The 27,448-nt window shown below is 31.2% G+C and overlaps 3 protein-coding genes across 3 annotated transcripts; 1 reads left to right on the top strand and 2 right to left on the bottom strand.

Moving 5' to 3' along the window:
* Positions 1-1,307: 1,307 nt before the first annotated feature.
* Positions 1,308-4,547, bottom strand: LOC123886036. Its single transcript, XM_045935372.1, has 3 exons — positions 3,420-4,547; positions 2,443-3,106; positions 1,308-1,864 (listed from the first exon to the last, which is right to left on the bottom strand). The coding sequence occupies exons 1-3, from the start codon at positions 4,545-4,547 to the stop codon at positions 1,308-1,310; spliced, it is 2,349 nt and encodes a 782-aa protein (XP_045791328.1).
* A 3,225-nt stretch (positions 4,548-7,772) lies between these two features.
* Positions 7,773-15,625, top strand: LOC123884441 (putative glucose-6-phosphate 1-epimerase). The gene is made up of 9 exons (XM_045933538.1): positions 7,773-8,259; positions 8,585-8,659; positions 9,257-9,313; positions 10,663-10,823; positions 10,932-11,072; positions 11,810-11,912; positions 13,081-13,180; positions 13,667-13,913; positions 15,163-15,625. The coding sequence occupies exons 1-8, from the start codon at positions 8,143-8,145 to the stop codon at positions 13,879-13,881; spliced, it is 969 nt and encodes a 322-aa protein (XP_045789494.1). The 5' UTR covers positions 7,773-8,142; the 3' UTR covers positions 13,882-13,913; positions 15,163-15,625.
* A 1,259-nt stretch (positions 15,626-16,884) lies between these two features.
* On the bottom strand, positions 16,885-22,810 carry LOC123887226 (protein ECERIFERUM 2-like). The gene is made up of 2 exons (XM_045936506.1): positions 22,179-22,810; positions 16,885-18,045 (listed from the first exon to the last, which is right to left on the bottom strand). The coding sequence occupies exons 1-2, from the start codon at positions 22,722-22,724 to the stop codon at positions 17,149-17,151; spliced, it is 1,443 nt and encodes a 480-aa protein (XP_045792462.1). The 5' UTR covers positions 22,725-22,810; the 3' UTR covers positions 16,885-17,148.
* Positions 22,811-27,448: the final 4,638 nt, after the last annotated feature.

Here is a 27,448-nt window from a genome sequence, read left to right as displayed (position 1 = left end):
TAAAAATAACTCATGTTCTACTTTTCGTTCAGGGAAAGAATGTTCTCCTGGCGTTCTCCAAAAGAAAGAGATTTCAACAAAGCTTAGCTAGGATTTTTTATAATTTTTAAATTTTCTTTGATAAAATTAAAACGATCTTCAACTAAAGGTTTTGTAAAAATATCAGCTAATTGAGATTCCGTATCAACAAATATTAATTCAACATCTTTTTTGCAAACATGGTCACGTATGAAATGATGCTTAATTTCAATATGTTTGGATCTAGAATGCTGAATGGGGTTCTTTGATAAATTAATAGCACTAGTATTATCACAAAGAATTTTAATATTTGTGTACCTTAGAGAGAAGTCTTCAAGTTGGTTTTTGATCCATATCACTTGAGAACAACAATTTGCAGCTGATACATATTCTGCTTCAGTTGTTGAGAGTGCTATGGTGTTTTGCTTTCTGCAGCACCAACTTACAAGAGCCTCACCAAGAAATTGACAAGCACCACTTGTGCTTTTTCTTTCAAGTTTGTCACCAGCATAGTCAGCATCACAATAGGCTTTTAGGTCAAAATGTGATCCCTTTTTGTACCATAGACCAACATCTGGTGTTCCCACCAAATATCTAAAAATCCTTTTGACTGCTGTAAGGTGAGATTCCCTTGGAGATGTTTGAAATCTTGCACAAAGACCAACTGAGAATACAATGTCTGGTCTACTTGCAGTTAAATATAGAAGTGATCCAATCATTCCTCTATATTCTTTTTCAGACACAGTTTTACCACTTTCATCTTTGTCTAAATTTGTTGATGGATGCATTGGAGTAGTCATGATCTTTGCTTCATTCATGTTGTACTTCTTGAGAAGATCTTTGATATATTTTTCTTGACTAATAAAGATTCCATCATCTTGTTGCTTGATTTGCAGGCCAAGAAAGAAACTGAGTTCTCCCATCATGCTCATTTCAAATTCACTTTGCATAAGGTTTGAAAAATCCTCGCACATTTTTTCGTTAGTAGCACCAAATATAATATCATCAACATATACTTGCACAATTAATAAATCATTTTCATTTGTTTTTCTAAAAAGTGTTGTATCAATTTTTCCTCTAGAAAAACCATTTTCAATTAAAAATGAGCTTAATCTATCATACCATGCTCTTGGGGCTTGTTTAAGTCCATATAAAGCTTTGGTAAGTTTAAAAACATGATTAGGTTTGTGTTCATCTTTAAAACCAGGAGGTTGATGGACATAAACCTCTTCATTTAAAAATCCATTTAAAAATGCACTTTTCACATCCATTTGAAAAAGTTTAAGACACTAATGAGATGCATATGCAAGTAATATTCTAATTGCTTCTAACCTTGCTACTGGTGCAAAAGTCTCATCAAAATCTATACCTTCTTGTTGATTATAACCTTGAGCAACAAGTCTTGCTTTGTTGCGAATTACCTTACCATTTTCATCCATTTTATTTCTGAAGACCCATCTAGTTCCAATGATAGAATGATCTGCATGAGCTGGTACTAGCTTCCATACTTCATTCTTTTCAAATTGTGAAAGTTCTTCTTTCATAGCAATTTTCCATGATTCATCAATGATAGCTTCATCTATGGATTTTGGCTCAATTTGAGAGATCATAGCTAGATTGTTCTCATTAAGTTGAAATGATCTTCTGGTTCTTACACCTTCTGCAGTATCGCCTATTATTTGTTCTTGAGGATGATTGTTTATAATCTTCCACGTTTTAGGAGGTTCTTGAGGTGGTGATTCCTGTTCTGCAACCTGTTCTTTTGATGAGCTTTGCTCATCTTCATCATCTATTTCTCTTACACATGATATATCATCATATTCATCAAATTTTACATGCATGCTTTCTTCCAAAGATTTTGATGTTAGATTATAAACTCTATATGCTTTAAAGAGTATCCTAAAAAGATTCCTTTATCAGACTTAGAGTCAAATTTTCCTAGATTGTCTTTAATATTTAAGATGTAACAATAACACCCAAAAATGTGAAAATAAGAAACATTTGGTTTTTTATCTTTCCAAAGTTCATAAGGGGTTTTGTTCAAAACTTTTCTAATAGACATTCTATTCAAGATATAGCAAGCAGTGTTGACAGCTTCAGCCCAAAAGTATTTTTCAACATTAGATTCGTCTATCATAGTTCTTGCCATTTCTTGTAAGGTTCTATTTTTTCTTTCAACAACTCCGTTTTGTTGAGGAGTTCTTGGACAAGAAAAGTTGTGAGAAATACCATTTTCATCAAAGAATGATTCAAAGTGGGAGTTTTCAAATTCTCCACCATGATCACTTCTTATGGAGATGATATTTGAACCTCTTTCATTTTGAACCTTTTTACAAAAGATTTTAAAAGATTCAAAAGATTCATCTTTATTTTTTAAAAACAAAACCCATGTGTATCTAGAATAGTCATCAACAATAACAATACCATAGTTTTTACCACCTAGACTGGTAGTTTTGACAAGTCCAAACAAATCTATGTGAAGTAGCTCAAGAGGTTTTTTAGTTGAAATAAAGTCTTTTGGTTTAAAACTGCTTTTAGCTTGTTTTCCCTTTGTACAACTTTCACATAGTTTATCTTTGTCAAAACTTATCTTTGGTAATCCTCTTACTAGATCAAGTTGAGAAAGTTTTGCAATTGTCCTCATATTTACATGTCCTGCCCTTTTATGCCAAATCCATTTATCCTTTTCAAGAGATACAAAACATGATTCAACAGGCAGTTCATCTAGATATATGACATACACATTCTTTTTTCTTAATCCATTAAAAAGTGTTTTTCCAGAAGATATTTGTTTAATTTCACATGTATGAGTTTTAAAAATGACTTCAAGACCACTATCACACAATTGGCTAATACTTATTAAGTTATGTTCTAGACCTTCTACATAATGAACATTTTCTAATTTAGCAGAATTAATTTTACCTATTATACCTTTACCTTTGATGCTAGCTTTTTCATTATTTCCAAAGGTAACGGTTCCTCCTTCCTTTTCTTCAAAGGAAAGGAAGCTGTGTCTGTCTCCAGTCATGTGCCTTGAGCAGCCACTGTCCAAGTACCATGGCTTTTTCTTGACTGCTAGCATACATTCCTGCATTTGAGTTTAGTAAGACTTTTGGTACCCATATGGATTTGGGTCCTTGTTGGTTAGTGTTTTTAAAATGCATTCTCTTATGAGATGGTTTTGTGTATGCATTCCTTTGAGACCAGTTTTGGAGATTATCTGGAGAATGATCTCTCACAGAATTTTTTGATCTTTTCTTAAAACAAAAGTATCTTATATGTCCATGTTTATGACAGAAGGAACAAAACAGTTTTTTTACTTTTTGATCTTTTTTAGGTAAGAAAACTTTATCATAAATTGTTTGATGAGTTTTGAAGCCTATTCCATTTTTATCAATTACTCTTTGTTGAACACCTAGGATGTTTTCAAAGGTTTCAGTTGCTTTTACATATTTGGCTATGTCTTTTTCTAAAAGTGAAATATTCTGTTTTAGTCCTAAGTTTTCTTGTTGAACAATAATTTCTTCTTTACTTAACTTAGATACTTTATCTAGATCATTTTGAACTCTTTTTAAAGTGTCTTCTAAGGTTTTATTTTTAGTTTCATACTCATCTTTTTCTTTGATGACTTTAGTAAGTTCAAATTTATACTCATCTCTTTCTTTAATAATTTCAGTGAGTTCATTTTTAAGTTGATCATACTTTTGAGCAGTAATTTGTGAATCATACAAGAGATTATCAAATAGTTGTTCAGTTTTCATGCATGATGAACAAGGTTCAAGATTTACCTCATCAAAGTTGGTTCTGGTCATTAGGCAGACATTTGTTTCTTCTTCTTCTGGTAATTCTTCTAGATCGTCCCATGTAGCCATCATGGATTTGTTGTAGGGAGGTTTTCTTTGCTTCAGCTTTGGACATTCATTTTTGTAATGTCCAGTTTGACTGCATCCGTAACACTTTACTTGGCTTAAATCAGTTTCATTTCTTCTTGGTGGAAATGAATTTTTGATTTGATTTCTTCTCATCATCAGCCTTTGGATTCTTCTTGAGAGAAAAGCCATTTCTTCCTCATCATCTTGTTGAAGAGGATTCTCTTCATCACATGTTATTTCTCTTTTAAGGTTCTCTTTTACTTGTGATTCTAGAGCAATCATTTTGTTATTTGCTGGTTTCTTTTCTTGAAGTATTGCTTCATGAGCTTTTAAAGATCCAATGAAATCTTCAAGATCCATTTTCTTAAGATCTTTTGCTACAGTTATTGCAGTTACTATGTGTCTCCATTCTTCTGGTAGACATCTTAGTAGCTTTCTTATTCTCTCATGTGTGGTATATTTTTTACCAAGAGAGTTTAGCTCATTTATGATAACTGTAAACCTTCCATACATTTGATCTATAGTTTCACTGTTACTCATTTCAAACAGTTCAAACTTTCGTACTCCTATGTCAATTCTTGTTTCTTTTATGTGGCTGGTTCCTTCATGGTGTGTTTGAAGAGTAGTCCACATTTCTTTGGCCGTCTTGCATTCCATGATCCTGTCATATTCTTCCCTGCACAAAGCACTTTTAATAAATAATTGAGCTTTAGTGTTTAGTAGTACCCTGTCAGATTCCTGAGTTGTCCACTCAAGTTGTGGTTTTGGTGTGAATGAATCTTTGACCAGTGGAGTATAGTCTCCAACTTCTACAACAGTCCACATGTTGATGTCTTGCGATCTAAGAAATAGTTCCATCTTGTCTTTCCAGTAATAGTAGTCATTTCCTTCAAAAAGAGGTGGTCTAGTTGATGATCCTCCTTCTGAGATGAATTTTGCAGGTTTAGACATTACTTCCTTCCTGAATCTTTTCCTCAAGCACTTGTTAGATGCTTAGACTTTAGAGGCAGTGCTCTGATACCAATTGAAGTAACAAGGTTTGTCACAAGGAAGGGGGGTTTGAATTGTGACCCTTTAAAATTTTCTACTGCAAAATAAAGTTAGACAATAACAGCCTACAAAAGCTTGATGGTTAGATCAACTGGAGAACGTTCTCCTTAAAATGTAAGTGCAAATAATCAAGTGATTAGTGTGTATAGTGTTTGCACAAAATAAAAGAGTAAGGGAGAAGAGAATCACACAAAGAATTTATCCTGGTTCACCCCTTAATAGTATGGGCTACTCCAGTCCCCACTTGTGTGAGATTATCCACTATAATCTAGACCAAGATTACAGAAACTTCCCTTTGATCTAAGCCCAGATCAAAGAACCCTTTATGACCTAAATCCAGATCATAAAGTATCCAGCTATATTCAGCTGATCTACCTTTACAAGGTAACCTCAATCAATTATACCCAATTGACTTGAGAGAATCTTAAAGATTTAACAATGATTCTTTTGGATCTAAGCTTATACACCTAACCGGATGTGAAGCTTACAAATTGATACACTCAAAGTACTCTACAAAATATGATCCTAGATTTCTAGAGAGCTTTAGAGTATGAGTGAAAAGAAGAGCTTGATTGCTTGAGATGGAATGTATTTAGATTGCTTTGTGTGCTTCAAGTTCTTGCTCTTCCCATTAAACCAACGTGCTATTTATAGATGGAGATGCTCCCTTGTTGCTTGGACATCACACATATTCGTTGTGAGTGGAGAAATAGCCGTTGAGAGACAAACAAACCAGCCCATGTGATTCTGTCCTTCAGATGCTTCAGGAGATCGTTCTTCTCATGGTCTCTGACAGTCACTTGTACTTGTTGGTCAGAAATATTCTTTGGCCAACTGTAAATGGGTTGTCTCTGAGTGTATATCCGTTGCAAATGTATTTCCCATGTGTGGAAATAGAATTTGAATGCCTTTGGATAAGATTGCCACCTAAGTGCAAAAACCTGGGAGATCATTCTCCAGGACGTTGGAGACCATTCTCTGAAATGGTGTGGATAAGGTCCAACGAATTTGTGAGCTGTTGCAAGTTGTCAAACAGCTGTAAATGCTCAACAAAGACATAGAGTAGCAACTATTCACTTGTCCTTCATAGTACACATGAATAGTGAATTTTATGGAAGAATGTAGCCACCCTTGTCATACTCTTGTACTATGGTTCAGATATGATTCTTTATGCAAGCTGTTAGTACTTGTTGTTGAGTTCTCATTGGTCTAGATTATCTTCTTTAATGATGTTCTTGGAGAACATAAAGCTTTGTTGCAAGATGTGAAGTTATTATACCTTAAAGAAGCTTATTCGAGTAAGCTCAAGAACCAAAATCAATTCCTTTCCTTAAATGACTTATTTGAACTGTTATGATCTTTAAATAAGTCCAACTTAAAAGTTCATTCTTGTCTTGCGCAAAGTTGACTTGAATAAGTGCTTATACTTTTGAACATGTTAGTCTGGAGACCAATCTGAGATCAATCTCTGAGGCAGATTTGTCTAAAACATGTTTGATTCTTTTCTTATGAGTGAAATAAGGTTAATTTAATCCTTTGCATCTGTTCTTAAATTAAATCACTCAAGAGCACTTGTTAGATCACAAAATGATCAGAATCAAATTAAAATTTAATTAAGGGTTGTTATTAAAACATCAAAATAGGATTTTGTCTCAACAAGCACAACTAGTCTAAGCACTTGTATTGTAACTAAGCCTATATAAGGCATTGCCAATAATGAATAAACTAGAGATTCCACTTTGCAATTAACAAAAAGTTGGAAAGTGTATATACTGCGTTGATGTGAGATTTTGATAGCTCGAAAGTTAGCTGATGGCTAAAAAACTATTTGATAGCTCAGTGTATGAGTTATTGTTGAAAAGTATCTAATTGAAGTTAAAATGTTCGGTAAATTTAATGGTTGTAGATAAAAAATAAAATAAAAGTGCATAAATACTTTTTTTTTTTAAAATTATAAGTTATAAGTTCAAATTAAGCAAACACGCCTAAGGTTTGTTTCATCTACAAAATATAAAGATGCAAGTCTCAAGTATGTCATCATCAAATAAAGAGATTTTGAATTTCACTAAAAGGAGTCTCATAAAGTGAACATTGAAAAAACAATAGAAGGGAGACTAAAATTAGCAATTCAATCGGAGCTTTTTGTTCCATCCAGATTCCTAAGCTCTTGAATAAGTCTTAATCAAATCATTGTTAGCGGAGTATAATTTATTTTTTTTGGCTACGGTATATAACTGATTTCTAACAAGGCACCGAGACACTTAAAAAAAATGCAAAATGTTCCTACACTTATGAGTTTTAATCCATATATTTTAACCTTTTATTTTGCCACTGCAATTTCATTTTATTTTAAAATAGTTCCTGAGCCCATTTTTTAGTTGATGTGTCATAGTTTTTCACATGTGGCATTGATGACTGAGTTTAAAGAATTCCGGCTCATATAAAAACAACGTGGAAAGATGAAATTGCCCTTAATTACTATGAGAACAAACAAAGGGCAAAAGTGCATTTAATCAATTCCAATAGTTATTATTATTAAGGGCAATTTTCGTCTTTTCATGGTATTTTTTTATGAGTCAATATTATTTAAGTCCAGTCATCAGTGCCACATGTAAAAAATTATGACATGTCAATTAAAAAAATGGACCTAGAGAGTAGAGACTATTTTTAAAATAAAATAAAAGTGCAATGACAAAATAAAAAAACGTATGTGCTGAGATTTTTTACATATTAAGTCTAAATAAAATAAAATAAATTAAATAAAAAAAAAAAGAAAAGCAAAAGCACACATTCTTTTAATTTATTCTTTTATGGAAGCTTCCTCATTAAGACCTTATTCTCAACATTGCGTAAAAAAAAAAAAACCCTATTCTCAACACTTTCTTACAAAAAAATAAAACAAAAACAAAAAGTTAAAGGTACCGTAGCAGTTGCAGAAAGAAAGGATCCTAAGAAGATTGTCCGAGAAATCACACCAAATTGATACGCCACTGTAAACTTCCTTCAGAATATTCCAATCAACAATACATACAGAAAACACAACAAACAATACATACAGAAACTAATAGCGTATTAATTACGTTTAATTACCATCATCATAATCACTAATTTCATCCTTAATCCATAATCTACAGCACCAACGAGTCCTATAAATAAATTATAATAGTTTTATAGCTATTTCATTTCATTCAACTACACTATTATGAATAACGAAAAAGATAAAACCGTTTCTTCTTCTTCTCCTTCCTTCACCTTATCCAAAGGTATCAATGGTCTCGATAAGATTCTTCTTCGCGAGTCTCGTGGTTCTTCCGCTGAGGTAATCGCAACCGTAACTGTAACCGTTATTTTTTTCATTGATCTATGCAATTCGTATCTCGATTTATTTTCATCGGTTTAGATTTCGATTTTTTCAACATAGATTTGAATTTTATCACTGTTTTTGTTTTTTAGATTCCGATCTGGTTTAGTATACTTCGATTTAGATCTCTTTTTTTTTTTTCATTTTTGCTTAATTAATCGTGATTAATTATTGGATTAGGTTTGATCTAATTCATGCACTGATTTTAATTGATTATGTTGATGGTTGATTTTGATTTCTGATGCATTTGGTTTGTTTCTTTGTTTTCTGTTGCGATCTGTAGGTTTACCTGTATGGTGGTCACGTGACTTCTTGGAAGAATGATCATGCTGAGGAATTGCTTTTTCTCAGTAGTAAGGTTTGTGATTTGTTTCTGTTTTATTTTTTTAGTGTTTGTTCATTAATTTAGTTACCGAGTTTATTGTTGATGGCTTTAGATCATAGTTCTAAATTGTGGTTGTTGATGCAATTGCCGTTGCGAAGTTGCTGTGGTTGTTAAAAACCTTTATGTTGTAGTTGTAATTGAAGTTGTAGATTGTAATGTAGTACTATGCTTTAGATCTCAACTAGTTTGCAAAGTTGGGTTTTGCTAAGTGAATGGTAAATTATAGTGAGTGATCATTAGAAGTGAATTGACCTCTAATAATGATAGGATCTTTAGGTAGTTTGAGATATTGATTTGCTTTTAAAGAAATTTAATATGAACTTTATCTCACCGACTGGTGAGCCTGAATGAATCGAAATTGGCTTCAAAATGCACGAGTTTCTATCTTTCTTTTAAAATAATGTAAATGTATGAATTTCTGATATTATTGTTTGCTTCAATGGTGATTAGGGGTAAATAATTTGATATGGTTTTTGATATAGTTTTTCTTTGTGTGTGTGACTATGGTTTTATTATTATGTTGTTTCACGCGCAACTTAACGAGGAAAAAAAATCTTGTTCCTTGTGCAGTCTATATTTAAGCCTCCTAAGGCCATTCGCGGAGGGATTCCAATATGCTTTCCACAAGTATGTACTTTACTATTTCTTTTTATTTTGACAATTCTTCTTAACTGTTTCTGTTTTACATAGAGATGAGAGGTGAAAGTGTGAATCGTTCACAAACTCATAAAACTTAAGCTCCCATGACTTTAAATTTTATATGTTCCGTAAGAGTGGTCAACATATTAGGGTCCAAGTTAGATAACTAGCCTGCACTACGATTGGTTAACAACAATGTTAATTGAGGAGAATGGACCCTCTCCTTTTTTAAAAAATTCCAATTCTATCCTCTTTTTACAATTTAAATGGTCTAGAATCTAGATTTCACATTATTCTCTCAATTGTTTTTTACAATTGAGAGGATCCATTCTCTTAATTGAGAGTCTACATAATCGGGAGGGGCTCGAGGATCGAAGCATGGATGGTAAGATCCTACTAATAGGGAAAAATATACTTATATATAGAATATAGAATATATTATATATATAGAATTTTATACATATTTGCGTACAAGTTATCATGGATAAAGAAAATAACCTCCAAATCACAACATTAAGTTCATAAATAACTCAAAAAACTAAGTTAATGATTCCAATCTAGAAACAACAATTCTTGATTTCTAGGAAATTATCTAATCTAGTCATCTTCATCCTCATGGAAGTGACAAACAAATGAAGAGAGAGGAGGCCACACAGTTGCTGGCAGTCCCTGCGATTTTTTGTGATCCCACAGCTTTTGATCCCAACTTGTGATCTACTGCGATCCCTGCGATTTTTTGTGATTCCACAGCTTTTGATCCCATCTGTACCACACAACTCGAGGTTCTTTGATCGCAGGTTTGTGCGATCCCATGATCATATTCACGATCTTTAATAATATTGGTTAATGTATGGGATTTTCTTCAATTTATTTGGTGATTTGGACTGTTACTAACAGTCCAAATCACCAAATAAATTGAAGAAAATCCCATACATTACATAGACACAAATAACTACCCACCTTCAAGACCCAAACAACAACGTGCTTAAAATAGACCGTCAAACTTTACATACAACTATACTAAAGTAACACCTTGGCTTTGAATCTTTAGGATCTCTCTTGATGATAAAAAAATCGATAATGAAAATTTGGTTTTTAAGAATTTCCTTCTAGATTTCACTGCTGTCTTGATCAAACTATATCTGCTTTTATATTGATATCCTAAGAAACAACGAAACCAACTGAAATTAAAATAATTAATGAAAATTATCTGATCTATTTCTGAAAATCATTACAATTTCTAAATGGCCTTCCAAAACTTCTTTTTGTTGTTATCAACTTTATCCTCCATCACACTCCATATGACACGGTGAAGCGAATTTTCTATCTGTTTGCAGTTTTCAAACCTTGGACCCCTGGAATCACATGGATTTGCTAGAAATCGGATTTGGACCATTGAAGACGATCCTCCTCCTTTTCCAACAAATAATTTGAGCAAAGCCTTTGTTGATTTGATTCTTAAACCCTCTGACGAAGACATGAAGATCTGGAATCACAGGTATTTACTACCTTATTTAACATTAATATTTTCGTTCATATTTAAAATTTGTATACCTATATTATGTTTCTGATTTCTGATATTACATGCATTTCTTTTTGTATGTAGTTTTGAGTACCGTCTGAGGGTAGCTTTGGGACCAGGGGGAGATTTGATGTTGACGTCTCGGATTCGGAACACAAACAGTGACGGGAAGCCATTTTCGTTCACATTTGCTTATCATACTTATTTATCGGTATCAGACATAAGGTAAATGCTTGAATATGTTTGTCTCACATTTCAATATGCATGTTTAGTATTAGCTGGATTTTTTTTTTTGGTACAAGTATTAACTGGATTTAATTGTAACATTGTTGTTACATTTAGCTTCTTTGGTTTGTACTCTGTAACCATGGTTAGTCTACTTTTATCAGTGGCATTTCATTCATTTGATAATTAAATTAACATACTATTAAGGTTTAGTTGTTGTATCTTTTGGTTGAGATCCAGTTCAAGAGGCATGTAGGGTACAAACTGAGCCGAAATATACCATGATTCGTAATTTGGTGTTAACTTGTTATCTGATTTATAAAAATGTGTACTTTTCCTTCATGTTGGCATTTGTACGTGTGGTTGTGTCAAATGTGAAAGTTGGCTTGGAGCTTATAAAAATAACTGTGGATTTATCGATTTTGGTAGCGGAAATGCAAATTTTTGTAGTATGCTGATGTTGAAACAATATGCTGCTGTGTTGAATGAAATTTCTAGCTTGCATGTACTGTTACTTTCTTCAGTTAAATTTTTCGTCTTGTGTTTGCTACTCTTTGAAATATTCAAGTTTGGTTTTATTTCCCAACTCTCAGTTGGTGGAATTAAAAACTGTGGTATCTACCTACATATATTTCTTGGTTTTATCTATCCACATATATTTCTTGTTTTTCTAGCTTAATTTCTATAAATTAGTTGTTTAGATAGAGCACCTAACTAGTTTATTTGCATGTGTTCAGTGAAGTTCGGGTAGAGGGATTAGAGACCCTGGATTATCTTGACAACTTGCAGAACAGAGAACGCTTTACTGAACAGGGGGATGCTTTAACTTTTGAATCAGAAGTAAGTCTGAGTTTTCCCTTCTATTCAGTTTCAGGAAGCAAAGATGCTGGTATCATAGGACCCAGTTTTGTTTTAGAAAATTGATTTGGCTGAAATAAATTAAACATTAATTTTCATTTTGTTATAAACCGATCTAAACAAGAGCAATAATATAGATGAAGATGTGAGAGAAGAGAGAAACAATAGTCTATGTTATTCACCACTAGGATTAGGGGTTACATAATGCTGATACATAGTATCTATATATAGGTAAACATAATGGGCCAATTACATGGACCAATGACATATATGGACATCCACTAATAATTAATATTCATAACACTCCCCCTTGGATATCCATTGAGGATATGCCTCATTAAAACCTTTACTAGAAAAAACCCAGTGGGAAAAAATTCTATTAAAGGTTTTTATGAGGCATATCCTCGATGGACATCCAAGGGGGAGTGTTTTGAATATTATTAGTGGATGTCCATATAGGTCATTGGCCCATGTAATTGGCCCATTATATTTACCTATATATAGATACTATGTGTCGGTATAATGTAACCCTAATCCTAGTGGTAAATAACATAGACTATTGTTTCTCTCTTGTTCATCTATATTATTGCCTTTGTTTACATCAGTTTATAACACATTTGAATAAAGTTTTTTGAAAAAAAAAGGAGTGAGAACTGCTTGTTATGTAAAATCTTGAAACAACATATAGTTCCTGAAAATGCTTTTCATTTTTTAATTGTTGATAAAATTTATGTTGCTATTGATGAATTCATGCCAAAGGTCTGCACTGGTTGCCATTTTTCATCAGCAGAAACAATATAACATTTGCTTCTTCATCCCATTGTCCCCACTGTTGGCTTTATCTTTTCCCCTGCTTTTTATTGCCTTTATTCGTGATGTTTAATTTACAATTTTACCCTTCATTCTATACTTTTTCTGTAATTGGAGTAGGCCTTGACCAGTCTGCACTGGCTGATACCATGCCACTCACTTCATATCTGGGCATTGGTTGTATTGTACCCAACCTATATCTGAATGAAACATGCCTTCACATAATACTTGACTCATTCTGTTCACATGTGTGTAGGCAATGATGATGTAGCTATGTCTCAGTTTTTTTTTTTTTTTTTTTGCGTATAAACTGATCCTTCTCTTTTTCTTGATATGATAGGTTGACAAGATTTATCTTAGTACTCCTACAAAGATTGCAATTATTGATCATGAAAAGAAGAGGACATTTGTTTTGCGTAAAGATGGCCTTCCTGATGCTGGTCAGTATTATCTTATCTTCATCAATTTGTTTTTCATAGATGTTAAATATACAAAAAGCGAATGCGGTAGAGCCGTAGAGTTGAAAGTCAGATTTTCTGGTAGATCATAGCAAAAAACTGAAAAAGTTCATCTTCCAATTTCTATGTCTAATATTTGGTAAGATATATACCAAGTAACAATACAAGGAAAGCGATTATCGTTGCAGCAGTTATGTTTTTAGCTAGCAATGGCATTTTCCATGTCTCACTTGAATACCTTTGAATGCCTTCATTGGGGATGTTTGAGATTGGGTTGTAATATACTCGTATCGGTTTTTAAAAGCAGTACTGTTTGGGACAATCAGAAGTATGAAACTTATAGATCTGACACACACATAAATTATTAGATAAACCTTTTTATTACAATTAGTTTGTAACTTCTAATTTATCAAATTGATATGGCTGTCGGTCTAAACTTTTTTTAATATTTGTTATTTTTCTATCCAGTGGTCTGGAATCCTTGGGATAAGAAAGCAAAGTCTATGGCTGATTTCGGTGATGATGAGTATAAGCACATGCTTTGCGTAGAGGCTGCTAATATTGAAAAGGCTATCACTTTGAAACCTGGAGAAGAATGGAAAGGAAGACTAGAGCTCTCAGCTGTTCCATCTAGTTACTGTAGTGGCCAGCTTGATCCCCAGCGAGTTCTTCAGGGCAGCTGAAAGATCATTTTGTTGTTCTGTGTCCTGTACAGGTAAGAACTGCAAATTAATATATTCAGCTGTCTTTTAGCTCAAAATAAAAAAAAAAAGGCATAAGCCTTTACTTACATTAAGCATAATATCATAGCCTTTACCTTCAGATTTTGATACAAAAAAAATGTTGATAGATGTTCTCCATTTTTGAAATCTTTATATTTTAAGCATAATATCATAGCAGGATTACAAAAGTTAAGGGCCCGTATACTTTGGGAAAACGTTTTCTATTTTCATTTCTTAAAAGTTGTGTTACTTTTACTTGCAAAGAAAAAAGACACTAGACTTTTGATGTGAACAATTGTGTGCATTTTTTAGACAATGAAAATGCCAAAATATTGTTTTCATTATTTTCAAAACAGCAATGCTATTTATCCCGACTAATTTTGTCCCGAAAGCTTCATGAATAGAGTTTCAAAATATTAACTAGCGCCATTCACGGAAAACATGGAGGGTATTCTGTGTAATGTGGTTACACGTTTTATACAATTGCCATCTGGATAATATCGTGAACCAAAATTGTTGATATCAAACGTTAGCCTTTTAAAAAATGAATCATCTCTAACTAGCATTTCATCTTTCTCTCCATCACAATGGATCATTTCAATAGTCTCACATTTTCTTCGTACTATGTTAAAACGAACACACATTTTAGAAAATTATGGCAATTGTATAAAATGAACACACATTTTAGAAAATGAAAATATTTTACAGTGTATAGGTGTAGTGAGTACATCCCCTTGATCATTGCCTTCACCTTTGCATGATGACCTGTCAATGACTATGACAGTATCATTTGCAATTAATGCTAGCATCATTTGTAATTAATTATTATAGTTGACTTAACTTGATTTTAGCGTGATCATTGTAATTTCAATTATAATTGAAATTATTATGATATCATGCTAGAATCAAGTTAAGTCAGCTATAATAACTAATTACAAATGATGCTAGGATTAATTGCAAATGATACTGTCATAGTCATTGATATGTTTTGGTTATCATGCAAAAAGGTGAAGGCAATGATCAAGGGGATATACTCACTACACCTATAAGTTTGGAGTTGAGTAGTTGCTTTCACCAGACAATTACCTGCTTTTAAAGTTTGATTCCCATATCTTGACACTCTTTTGATCTGTTTGTTCAGCGATTGAGGAATCTCTCTTTTTCTGGTCTTAATCACATTTTTGCTTGGTTCTTCAGATCCATTTAAATATCTCACTAATCTTTCAAATGATTTATCTGCAGGTAGCCTGTTGCAAAATTTATGGACGATGAAAGGAAAATTTCCCAGTAATTTTGCTCCTACATGTTCCATCTGTGTTGGAAGGATGAACTCATGTTGGTTAGGATTTTATTGAACTTTTGTTTTTGTTCCCTATAATGGAATGACTAGTGTGGTCATAACAAACTGAACAAATCATATTATCAGAAGAGTCCACAGTTGTTGCCATGGAAACTATTCCTGCCTACAATTCAACAGATTTTCAAGTTGAGTTGAATGGCCCAGACCCAGAGGGATTCCTTTTGAATCTGCGTAGTTTTTTGATTCTTAAATCCCTATAATTTGTTTATTATTAAATGTTATTGGGTATTTAATACATCCTTGAAGAATACTTTATTATTATTATTATTTATAATATAAAAGGAATGTATGACAGAGTCGTGGACAAGTTAAATCAAATATTTATGGGTTATTTTGTCATTACCATCCTATTTTGTCAACTTTTCTACCATTTTTATTTTTAATAATAATGTATTTTGCATGCCGATGCTTTAGAATCGCTTTTATTAAACTGATTTGGGTAATTAGACACAACACAACAAAATAGACACTATAGATTATTACTCCCTCCGTACCGCAATATATGTCGTTTTGACACTTTTACGCATATTAAGAAAGATAATTAATGTTGTATGGAAAAGAGAGATTATGAGTTGATTTACAAAATTGTTCTTCATGTATGGTATGAAAAAAATAAATTAAAAAATTGAAAGAAGAAAGAGTAATAAATAGTTAAGGGTATAATAGAAAAAATAGCATTAAATGCTTCATTGATAATATAAAGCGACATATATTGTGGTACAAATTTTTTACCCTAAGTGACATATATTGTGGTACGGAGGGAGTAACATTTTATTCCCAAAAAAGTTATATTTTTTTTATTATATATAAATCATGTTTTTCTAAAGGTGTCAATTAGCACGGACCATTTTAAATTAGTCACCATACGTTATCATGTTACCACTATTGATTTAAATGGTGCACACATGTTTTTGGTTTGAGTGATGTATTTGTTTGTTTTAATTTTTTTGGGAGTTGTCTGTATTAATTTTCTTCCTTTTAATCCCTGTTATTATGTGAGCTTAGTACACTTTGTTCATGATGCATCACCTAAGTTTGTACAAGTCAGTCTCTTTTCCTCTTCCCTCCCTCTGAATAATAATCCCTTCAAATGAATTGACTGATGCATAAATCATAGAGTTGGAATTTTGAGTGTGATCATGAGAAGGAGAAAGGAGGTTCCTTGCTCAAATTGACTTAAACTGTAGATTTCCAAGTGAATTTTATTTTTGTGATGGCTTAAGGGCATCCTGTAAATGAGTGAGGAGGTGGTGGAGCTTCACCCGGTGAAACTTGACTTTACCTTGAAGGACATGAGATCGTAGTAGGCCGAGGGTATTGGTTGAGGCTGTCATACCTCATACTCTTGCATCAAGAGCTTTCTGTTGCTTTTTCAAGCATATAAGCGACTGCTTTGGCTCTAAATTAGGTATTGGTGGCCAAATGATGTCTCCAATTTTGATATCATTAAACTAGTTTTACCAACCCTAGCAGATTAGAGATCATGTTCAAGAGGTATTGAGCTGAAGAAGTTTCATATCGGTCAATTTGCTAAAGCCCATGAACAAATAATATATAGGACTGTTCAGTTACACAATATGAAATTTATAGGACTATTAATCATATAGAAAACATCACAATTATACCAATTAATAGTTCATAACAACATACGAAAACATCAAACAAACACAAAACAAAAGAATGAAAATCCACTCACACAACACAATTATACCAATTATAATAGTTCATAAAATCAAAATCTAAGACTTTTTGTCAAATAGCCTAGTGATTAGAAATTCACGGTAAATGACTACAAAATCCAGATTCGAACCCTGTCCTTGCATATATAATATGATGTCTCTACCAATTGAACTATGCTCACATGAACATCAAAATCCACGACTTGAACAATTATTTATACCCCATTCTCTTTCAAGCTTATATTTCAGCTGGTCAAGTTCTTTCCCTAGCAATGAAACTGTTATCATTCTTCCATTGTTACCACCATCATCCTCTAGTCCTGGAAGAACCAAAACAACTCCTTGATCACCAACACCACGAAAATCACAATTTGCCATAATTGGTTTCTTTCCATTAAGCTTTACCTCATACAAATCAGCTTCTTCTAAGTCTACAAATGTTAACTTTGCTCCATAAACTATAAAATCTTCTTTTCCTTCACTTTCTTCCAATAATTTTCCTATTGCATCATCCTCATTCATTTTTTCCTCAGCAATCAACTTAACTAATTCTGAAATATGAGATTCTTGAGGTGGCAAATTTGTTTCAATTTTTCTCAATATCACGCCATTCGTAGGGAATTCATTTTCGACACGTTTCGAGATATTTGTAGTACATATTGTTACAATCTTTGGTCCAAAATCTCCTCTTATTTGTGCTATATATTTCCATATCATAGCTGAAATAATTTCAAAATACTTGGTTTTACCATTGGTATTGGAGTTTTTAGATGTGTATGATGTTATCAAATTTTGAAGTTGTTTGGAAGTGATGTGAAAAGTGTGTGTAGCAACATAACTTTCATTAGCAGCAAGCCAATATTCATCAACAACAGTTGCTTTTTTAATGGAAATTGGATTATCAGAAATATAATTTGATAGGAACTTAGGTTTGGTTAAATTTGGCTTGTGAAGTGATTTTGGTGGAGATTGACCAGCTAGTGTTTGACTCCATTTGGTGATGAAGTTAAAAGCTGAAATAGCATCTCCAAGTATGTGAGCCCAACTTAATCCTATTGAGAGTCCTCCACATTTGAAACTTTGGAACTGTAAGAAAAAGCATATACATTAATATGTAGTTTTTCAAGTTTGAATTTGAAATTTCACACATTTTTATATTTAAAAATGTGTAAATCTTACTACTAAACTGAAATTTTTTCCTCAAAACAAATATACAAATTGAAATTGAAATATAAGGTTGAGTTAAGAGTAAAAGTACTAAAGATCATGCTTTGAGTAATATGAACAAGTGCATCACGAATAATACAATTATAACGAATACAAATTTTACAAAATCTACAGTTGGATTGAAAGTTTGTATCATATAGATCATACAACTTTGATGGATCTCAATGACATATCATATGATTTTCAATTTTTAAAAAATTTGACATGAATGATCTATATAATATAAACTATCAATCTATCGGTGAATTTTGTAAAATTCGTATTCGTTATAATGATATCATTAACTTGGTGCACCATACACCATATTCATCACTTGTGCATGTTAGAATTGATACTAAAGACGAACATAATAAATATGAGTCATGTTAACAAGTGCCTTAGGACAAACGTTAACATTTTCTTAAAGCTAATGACAACGTATATCTTTGAAACCAACCTAATTAAAAACAAAACTTAAATAATTATTGTGTAAAAAAAAGAAAAGAAAACTTAAATAATTATGACACGTGTTTGGACGTGGGTACATATAAATTAATACATTCATTACCAGGTTAGGGGGCAGTTTTGAAAGTGAGGATATGGCTTTTCCTCCCAATTATGCACTAACATTTATGTAGAGGGGCTCGACATTATCTTGTTTGTTTTTGCCATTTATTGTGCAATTTCTCTTTCGTAAATATTTTATTTGGTATGTCTCTGTGAGTATATATAAGTTGGTATAAAATTACAATATGTTGGTTTGTACCAAAAAAAAAAAATTACAATATGTTGGAGTCGAAGTCTCAACATAAAATTGTTACTTTATTTTAAAGATGTAATTGTAGTTATAGGCTACTTGTTGGCGTTTAAAAAAAAGAAAAGAAGAAGCTCATTTAAGATGGAAAATAGTACTATATTATGTCTTAAATATAAAAGACGAATAAACTATTACTAAAAGTTAACATATTTTGGTCAAAAAAAACATTAACATATTTGATTAAAAGTTTGAAACATACTACCAAAAAAAAAAGGTTTGAAACAATATTTTTTTTACCCATTTATGCATTATATTTAGAACTCAAAAAAAAAAAAAAACTCTCTTCGATTATTACTATAAGCAAAAAATTACTTTTAAATTTATTGAAAAGTTGATATATTTGATTTACATTATACACCACATATATTATTTTTTCAATAAATCTAAAAATTTAGTTATTTTTATTTATAATAGTAATCGGAGGGAGTATTATTTTTTAAACTCTGTCGACTGAAAATAAACACACAACTACATTTTGTGCATGTTTAGGGCCCAAACTCAGTTTACAATTAAGACACATTTATGTATGGTGTCTTTTTGAATTTTCTATGTTGATTCGTTCAAAAGATTTTGCCGTTCACTAATAATGGAATTATATCATTTAAAAAAACAATAATGAAGTAATTATTTGAACAACAACATATAAAGAAAAATAATAATTTGAACATCAATGAGCTCTAGTTGACAAATTGTATGAAAGCTAACCAAAAAGTGTTCTTCAGTGCTTTTATTTATCGGTTATGCTAATAAGTGTCTTGGATTTCTCTTTTGGGCACAATTTTTTTTGGGTACTTATTAAGCAAATAGTAGTAAAGAAACAAAAGTAAAATTTTATGTGAAAAACATTATTTTTAAAATTTGAAGATTAGGTTTGGTCTAGTAGTGAAAGATTTAGGTAGTATGCGTGATGTCCTAGATTCAATTTAGGGGTGTATATGAGTTGGGCAAATCCAATCGACCATACATAATTCACCCAGTTCAACCCAAAAAAGTGGGTTGGTTCGGGTCATTGGGTGAGTATGAATTTCAAAATGAAAAATCCATAGAAAACCGGATTTCGGACAAAACCAGACCTATACCCAACAAACCCACTGGTACGTAGGGATGACAACGGACGCCCGTGGGTGCGGGTTTGATACTTACCAAACCCACACCCGGAATCATCACCCAAACCCAAACGCAAAGGTTGTTCGGGTGGCAAAACAACACCCACGCCCACACCCATTGGGTTCGGGTTTTTTCCACCCAAACCCAAACCCGCAGCGCATTTGAAAATAATTTGCAAATTTAAGAAATTAAATTACAACATAGACTTTGAATTAAATTACAACTAAAAATAAGGTATTCCAAGGAAATTCAAACATAGACTTTCAAAAAATTACAACATAGACTTTCAAGAAATTATATTACAACTAAAATTAAGGGGGTAATTAGGTAATTTAACATATTTCGGGTGGGTGTATGGGTTTCGGGTGTGGGTTTGACTGATACCAAACCCACACCCATATTATCGGATGTCACCCAAACCCAAACTCAAACTCAGTCAACTCGAGTTTCGCCCGTTGACTTGGGTTTGAGTTCGGGTGGGTCTATCGGGTTTGAGTTTTTCTGCCATGCCTACTGGTACGATATTGCTATGATTTTTTTTTAATAATATTTTTCATATAGATACGAAAGGTTTTACTTTTGTTGTTTGATCATTAAAAGAGAAAAGTTCAAGGTTCAATACTCTAATTTCCAAAACAAGTTGTATGTGTGTATATTTCAAACCACAAACACATTACTCTTCCGTACTTCACAATCTTAACGCATTCTCTATTCATCTTCTTCGGGTCTTCGCTATTTGTCTTCCTTTCATCATTTAAAAATAGCGATGCTAAAAATGATTTATTCTGATGACATGCCTATATATAAGGCATCATAAACATCAGGAAGAAATACATTTTCTATTCATCAAATACACATATTCCCTAAAACAACACAAACAAGAACATTTGACGTTCATCGTGGGGATCGAATCCAAGACCATAAGGCTATAAGAACACTTTGAAAATAGTGAAAATATGCTTCTTTTTTTTTTTCGGAAAAAAATGATGATATTACGATTTTATATGCTAAAGAATAGTGAAAATAAGTTACACTATTTTTTTAAGAAAATAAAAAGGTTGGGTTATTTTTATCAAAAAATATAATGTTTCATCATTTAGTCATTTAATATTAAAAAACAAAAATAATAATAATTTGGATAAACCCACTACCCACCCAACCCAACCCGAAAATAAGTGGGTTTATCCAATCCGGACCAATGCTAAAGTGGGTGGTTATTTTGCTTGACCCGATCCGGAGTACCTCATGTGGTTCGGGTTTTTGTTTTGGCCAAACCCAACACAATCCGACTCATGTACACCCCTAGTTCGATCCTTATTGGCAACATTGTAAACCAATTTTTTTTGAAGATTCAAGAATGAAACTCAAAGGAATTGACGAATACTAAAGATTCAAGAATAAAATCCTCGCATCAAAATTATTATTTTAATTAGGTTTAAATCTGACGAGAATAATATTCTACAACCAAAATGCATTCATTTTCCAACCAAAAATTATTTATCATTTTTGTTTTACATATGTGTCAAAAATACGTGTTAGCATTTCTCTTTACTTATAACCTAGCTTGCCAAATTCAATAATTTTTTACTAGTGGGGCATCTCTTACACACACACAAAAACATTTATAGAGAAAAGATCCGTTGGCTCCAATAGTAAGTCTAAGGAGTTACTCTAAATCTTGACCATTAATTTTAATATCAATTAACGGTAATGATTAATTACTACTAGTCTCTAGCATGAGGTCTTTCATTAAAATTTTATCCCATTAAATTTTTTTTGATAAGTTGTTAATGAGGCGGAGTGTTTCTCGATAAAGTTTTATCTTAGAGTGTATCTTTTTGGCCTTTAAAAAAAAATTATTTTTTCTATATTTATTTAATTCCTCAAGTGTTTTTTTTTTCCACTTAAGATAATCCTTTCTCTACATCATTCTAGCTTCTCTATCGAACTTTGAATTATCGGCGTTTTTTAAGGAAGAACGGCAATATAAAATCTCAATTTCTCAACAATATGACTAATAATAATATGAATTAATATGGAAATAAAAGTAGGTATTATATATGGTTCGTTCACTCATCATTGTACATACCTTGATAAAAACCAAAGGAGAGAAAGCAACATCAGGACCAAGCACATGATCATGAACAAGTCCATCAATAGAGAACTCATTTTCATCCAACCATTCATGAAGTGTTTTATCACAATAGGCCTCCGCGACGCGCACACCCGCGTCATTGATTTTAATAAAAGGTCTTCCAGATTCAGCTAATCTAACTCGACCGGAAACATGTGAGTACAAATCGAGTAACGGAAACATCGGTGTTTTTAAATCGGATATTGAAAGGTCTTGAACCGCTTTAGAATCGAATAAATAAATGGATCGAATATAGTGGAGTTTCATTAACAAGTCTATGTTGTTTAGGTTATATTCACCATTTTCTTCACCTCTTGGTGTTGCTGGAACTACAGTTGAAATTCTCAAACTTTCTAGAGGAGTTTCCAAATTGGGTAGTGAAGCCATTTCCAATAAGGTAACTAATAAAGAAAGATGGATCGATATATAGAAAGAGAGTTTTTGCAAGATGAGAAGAAACTTGGTTGAGATGTTGATATTTTTATATGGAAATGTTTGCATTTATAGGGAGCATCTTACATTCACAACTTGAAATAATTTAATACTTAAGGTGGTTTGTGGGAGGAATTATATATATGGATTGGAATGATAAGAGGTAGGTCAATTCTCTTTCTAATAAAACTAACAACTAACTACTGACATTTATTATTTTCAAAAATAAAAATTGGCTATAATTTTTATGAATCAAAGAATTATCTGTTGATTTTGTATTTTATGAGTAATAAAATATATAAGAATTATATTAATTGTTTACTTTTTATTTTGTAAAAAATATATAATATCCACTATTATTATTCACGAGTAATATAAATTTAGAAAAACAATAATTTATTTCATTGACACTTTTGTTAAATAATATACTTCCCGCGTCTTAAAATAACGAGTGATTCATTTGACCATTTCACATAAATTAAGAAAAGTATAAAAATGAATGATATTTTTACTAAATTACTATCATTTATAATGGATTGAAGTAATCACTATTAATTTTTTATTTTTTTTAATAGACGAAATGACAAGTCATTGAAAATTCACACACAAAATGGATGGATTGAGGTTTAAACCCCGATCATAGTGTTTGACACTAGCAATTTCGGTAAGACCCTTTCTTGAATTGTCCTCTATGCTCTAGTGCTATTTGGTACTCCCTCGGTCTTATAATATAAGTAAAAAAAAAAAATTCACACTTATTAAGAAAAGTAAAATGTGATAATTTGTAGTATGACTTCTTGTGTTTTCCTTAAAATAAGTTGGCTTAACTACACATTTGGTCCCTTACATTTATTTTAGGTTTCAATTTGGTCCCTTACGTTTAAAAAGAATCAATTTGGTCCCTTACGTTTTCATTAGGTTTCAATTTAGTCATTTCCGTTAGTTTTGTCACTAACACCGTTTAAACTATACACGTGTCACTGTGTCAAAGTGTCCACGTGTCAGTCCACATATGCGAATTGACTCCCACATGTGACAAAAATTGACGGAAAGGACTAAATTGAAACCTAATGGAAACGTAAAGGACCAAATTGATACTTTTTAAACGTAAGAGACCAAATTGAAACTTAAAATAAACGTAAGGGACCAAATGTGTAGTTAAGCCAAATAAGTTTCATTGAAAGATGTAAATTTTTTTTTTATTGGTTATTGATTATGGGGAAAAGAAGAGAGAGTAAATTAAACGCAATTTACATTTAATTTTATGAGAATAAATAAACCTTGAAAAAATATTTCACACTTATTAAGAGAAGTAAAACGTAATAATTTGAAGTATGGCTTTTTGTGTTTTCCTTAAAATAAGTCACTCATTGTGGGACACCAATTTCATGGGGACCCATTTGAAGTCAGAACATTACGCTTGATAATCTAACCTTATACAAAGTAGCACCGGAAGAATCTTAAACCTAAAACTTTGACAAAAACACACTCCAAATTCTCAAACCGTCTAACTAATTCATGTGGATTTTTATTTAACTATTTAAATGCGCTGATATATGTGAAATTGACTAATATCTTGATTTAATGAATTATCTGTTGATTTTATATTTTATGAGTAATAAAATATATAAGAATTATATTAATTGTTTACCTTTTTTTTTTTGTAAAAAATATATAATATCCACTATTATTATTCACGAGTAATATAAATTTAGAAAAATATTAATTTATTTCATTGACACTTTTGTTAAATAATATACTTCACGCGTCTTAAAATAATGAGTGATTCATTTGACCATTTCACATAGATTAAGAAAAGTATAAAAATGAATGATATTTTTACTAAATTACTATCATTTATAATGTATTGAAGTAATCACTATTATTTTTTTATTTTTTTTAATAGACGAAATGATAAGTCATTGAAAATTCACACACAAAATGGATGAATTGAGGTTTAAACCCAGATCATAGTGTTTGACACTAGCAATTTCGGTAAGACCCTTTCTTGAATTGTCCTCTCTGCTCTAGTGCTATTTGGTACTCCCTCGGTCTTATAATATAAGCAAAAAAATATATTTCACACTTATTAAAAAAAGTAAAATGTGATAATTTGTAGTATGACTTTTTGTGTTTTCCTTAAAATAAGTTTTATTGAAAGATGTAAATTTTTTTTATTGGTTATTGATTATGGGGAAAAGAAGAGAGAGTAAATTAAACGTAATTTACATTTAATTTTATGAGAATAAGTAAACCCTGAAAAAATATTTCACACTTATTAAGAGAAGTAAAACGTGATAATTTGAAGTATGACTTTTTGTGTTTTCCTTAAAATAAGTCACTCATTGTGGGATAGAGAGAATAGGTTTTTGAAGACTCGATATATATTGTCGGAAAATCAAACTAATTTGAGGGACACTAATTTCATGGGGACCCATTTGAAGTCAGAACATTACGCTTGATAATCTAACCTTATACAAATTAGCACCGGAAGAATCTAAACCTAAAATTTTGAAAAAAACAAACTCCAAATTCTCAAACCTTCATCATCTAACTAATTCATGTGGATTTTCATTTAACTATTTAAATGCGCTGATATATGTGAAATTGACTAATATCTTGATTTAATGAATTGATGGTATAATATTTGTATGTTTTGTTGTACCAAAAAAATAAAAAAATATTTGTATGTTTTGGGCACCAAACTATAGAATGGTTTGATTGTAAAAGTTGACTTGATTTAGAATATAAACAAACTTTACTTTTTTTAATTTTATTTTCTTGACCAGTACCCTAAGTCCCTAAAGACTCCGTAAAAAAATTTAATATCCTAAGGAAGAATATCAAGTTTAAATTTAGCTCCATATCTATTGCAATATCTTTTACACACAAACTTAAACCCCTTTTTGAAACCAGTGTTTTTGCTGGATTTTATTTATCTCAATTTCAATACTCTATCTACTGTCTAGGTAGATTTATAGAAATCAAAAGGTTAAGAAAATCTATAACAATCAAATTAAAATCTTTTTACATCTTCCCATAATTTTTTTTCTTCACTAGCTCTCTGGTTTTCAGGGAAAGATATCACGGTAATTCAGAGTTCGGCTGCGAGATTAAATTTGACCAGGATTTGTTCTTACCAGGAATCGAACTCGAGTTTTCTCATACGATCCAATGTCTTGGTTATCTTCCGATAAAACTTATTTTAAGGAAAACACAAAAATTATACTTCAAATTATTACCTCCGTTCCTAATTATAAGACTCTGTTTGACTACTGCATGTATGCCAATACACAACTTTGATCACTAATATATTTAATTGTCTATTAGTAAAAATTATAAAAATTTAATATTTTGAAAATACTCGTTAAACAAATTAAACAAGATCTTATATGCTAATATTTACATTTATATATTATTAAAAAATACGGTCAAAACAAGATAAATGAATAGTACATTTTTGTCAAACAAGATCTTAGAATTAAGGATAGAGATAGTATTATATATGACTTTTTAAATAAGTGTGTATTTGTTTTTTTTAGAATGGATGGAGATGCTTTTATATGTTGTGCACATGTATTTTAGCCTCTGTGACTTATTTGTATATATGAACACTCTTCTCTCAACTACTTTCCATATCTTACCCCATTTGTATTAATTTGATTGTCCTTATAACTATTATTATGTGTTAAAAGGAGGCAGAAATTAATGTGATATATTTTGTTTTGATTAGAAATGTACTATTTCGTTTTGATGTATCTTCACAATACTACTCTCCCCCTTTTATTATAAATAAATGTATCATCTGTAATATTTTTCTATTTCAAATGCACTTGTCTTGTCACTTTAAAATATTTATTTTTTAACAACCAATCCTGTTTAAAATATTTGTCACTCTAAAATTAGAGTATTATTTAATTTTTAACCACTAATATATTTTTATGGAGAAAATTAACACATGTCCTTGGACATTTGTTAAAAAACTCAATATAAAAATATCCATATATAAATCCATACATTTAACTTTGTAAAAGTTAAGATATTGTTATTTTCAATGTAATTTTTTTATTTTTAGTTTCTTAATACTCCCTCCGGTTTTAATTATAAGAGAACTTTTACTTTTTAGATTCGTTTTTGGCCTATATTTGTACTCATAAATTAATATGCATGTCTAACTTTTATAATTTCTATGGAGACCTATACTTTTTTATATATTATAATATGCATGGCTACACATGAATTGATTAAAATTAATTAAAAAAAAGAAGGACGTCATATATTTTGGAAGACCAAACTCACTTAAATTTTTTATAGATATTACAAACGAAATTTGAAATATTTATAGGAACAAAAAAAAAATACTCAGGCCTATTTTTTTATATATAATTTCTATGGAGACTTATATTTCTTCTCATATAACGGACATCTATATTTCTACTCATATATTAATACGCATGCCTATTTTTTTTTTTTTTTATAATTTCTACGAGGATTTATGTTTCTACTCATATATTAATACAAATGTATATTTTTTTATAATTTCGACAAACACTTATATTTCTACTCTTATATTAAGACACATGCCTTTTTTTTTTTATAGAAAAAATTCTTACGGGTATCTATATTTATACTCTTATATTAGTATATAAATATTTATAATTAAAAAAAAGCGCAATAAAAAAATACATGACATATATTTATCAACGATACCTAAGGGCGTGTTTGGTTTTATGGAAAGAAAGTTGAAGGAAAGAAAATTACGGAAATCGATAGATGAATTTGGACTAGAGTTA

This window comes from Trifolium pratense, linkage group LG5, assembly GCF_020283565.1.
Source record: "Trifolium pratense cultivar HEN17-A07 linkage group LG5, ARS_RC_1.1, whole genome shotgun sequence".
NCBI lineage: Eukaryota > Viridiplantae > Streptophyta > Magnoliopsida > Fabales > Fabaceae > Trifolium > Trifolium pratense.
The sequence above is the reverse complement of the archived record's forward strand: the minus strand, read 5'-3'. Positions and strand labels throughout refer to the sequence as shown.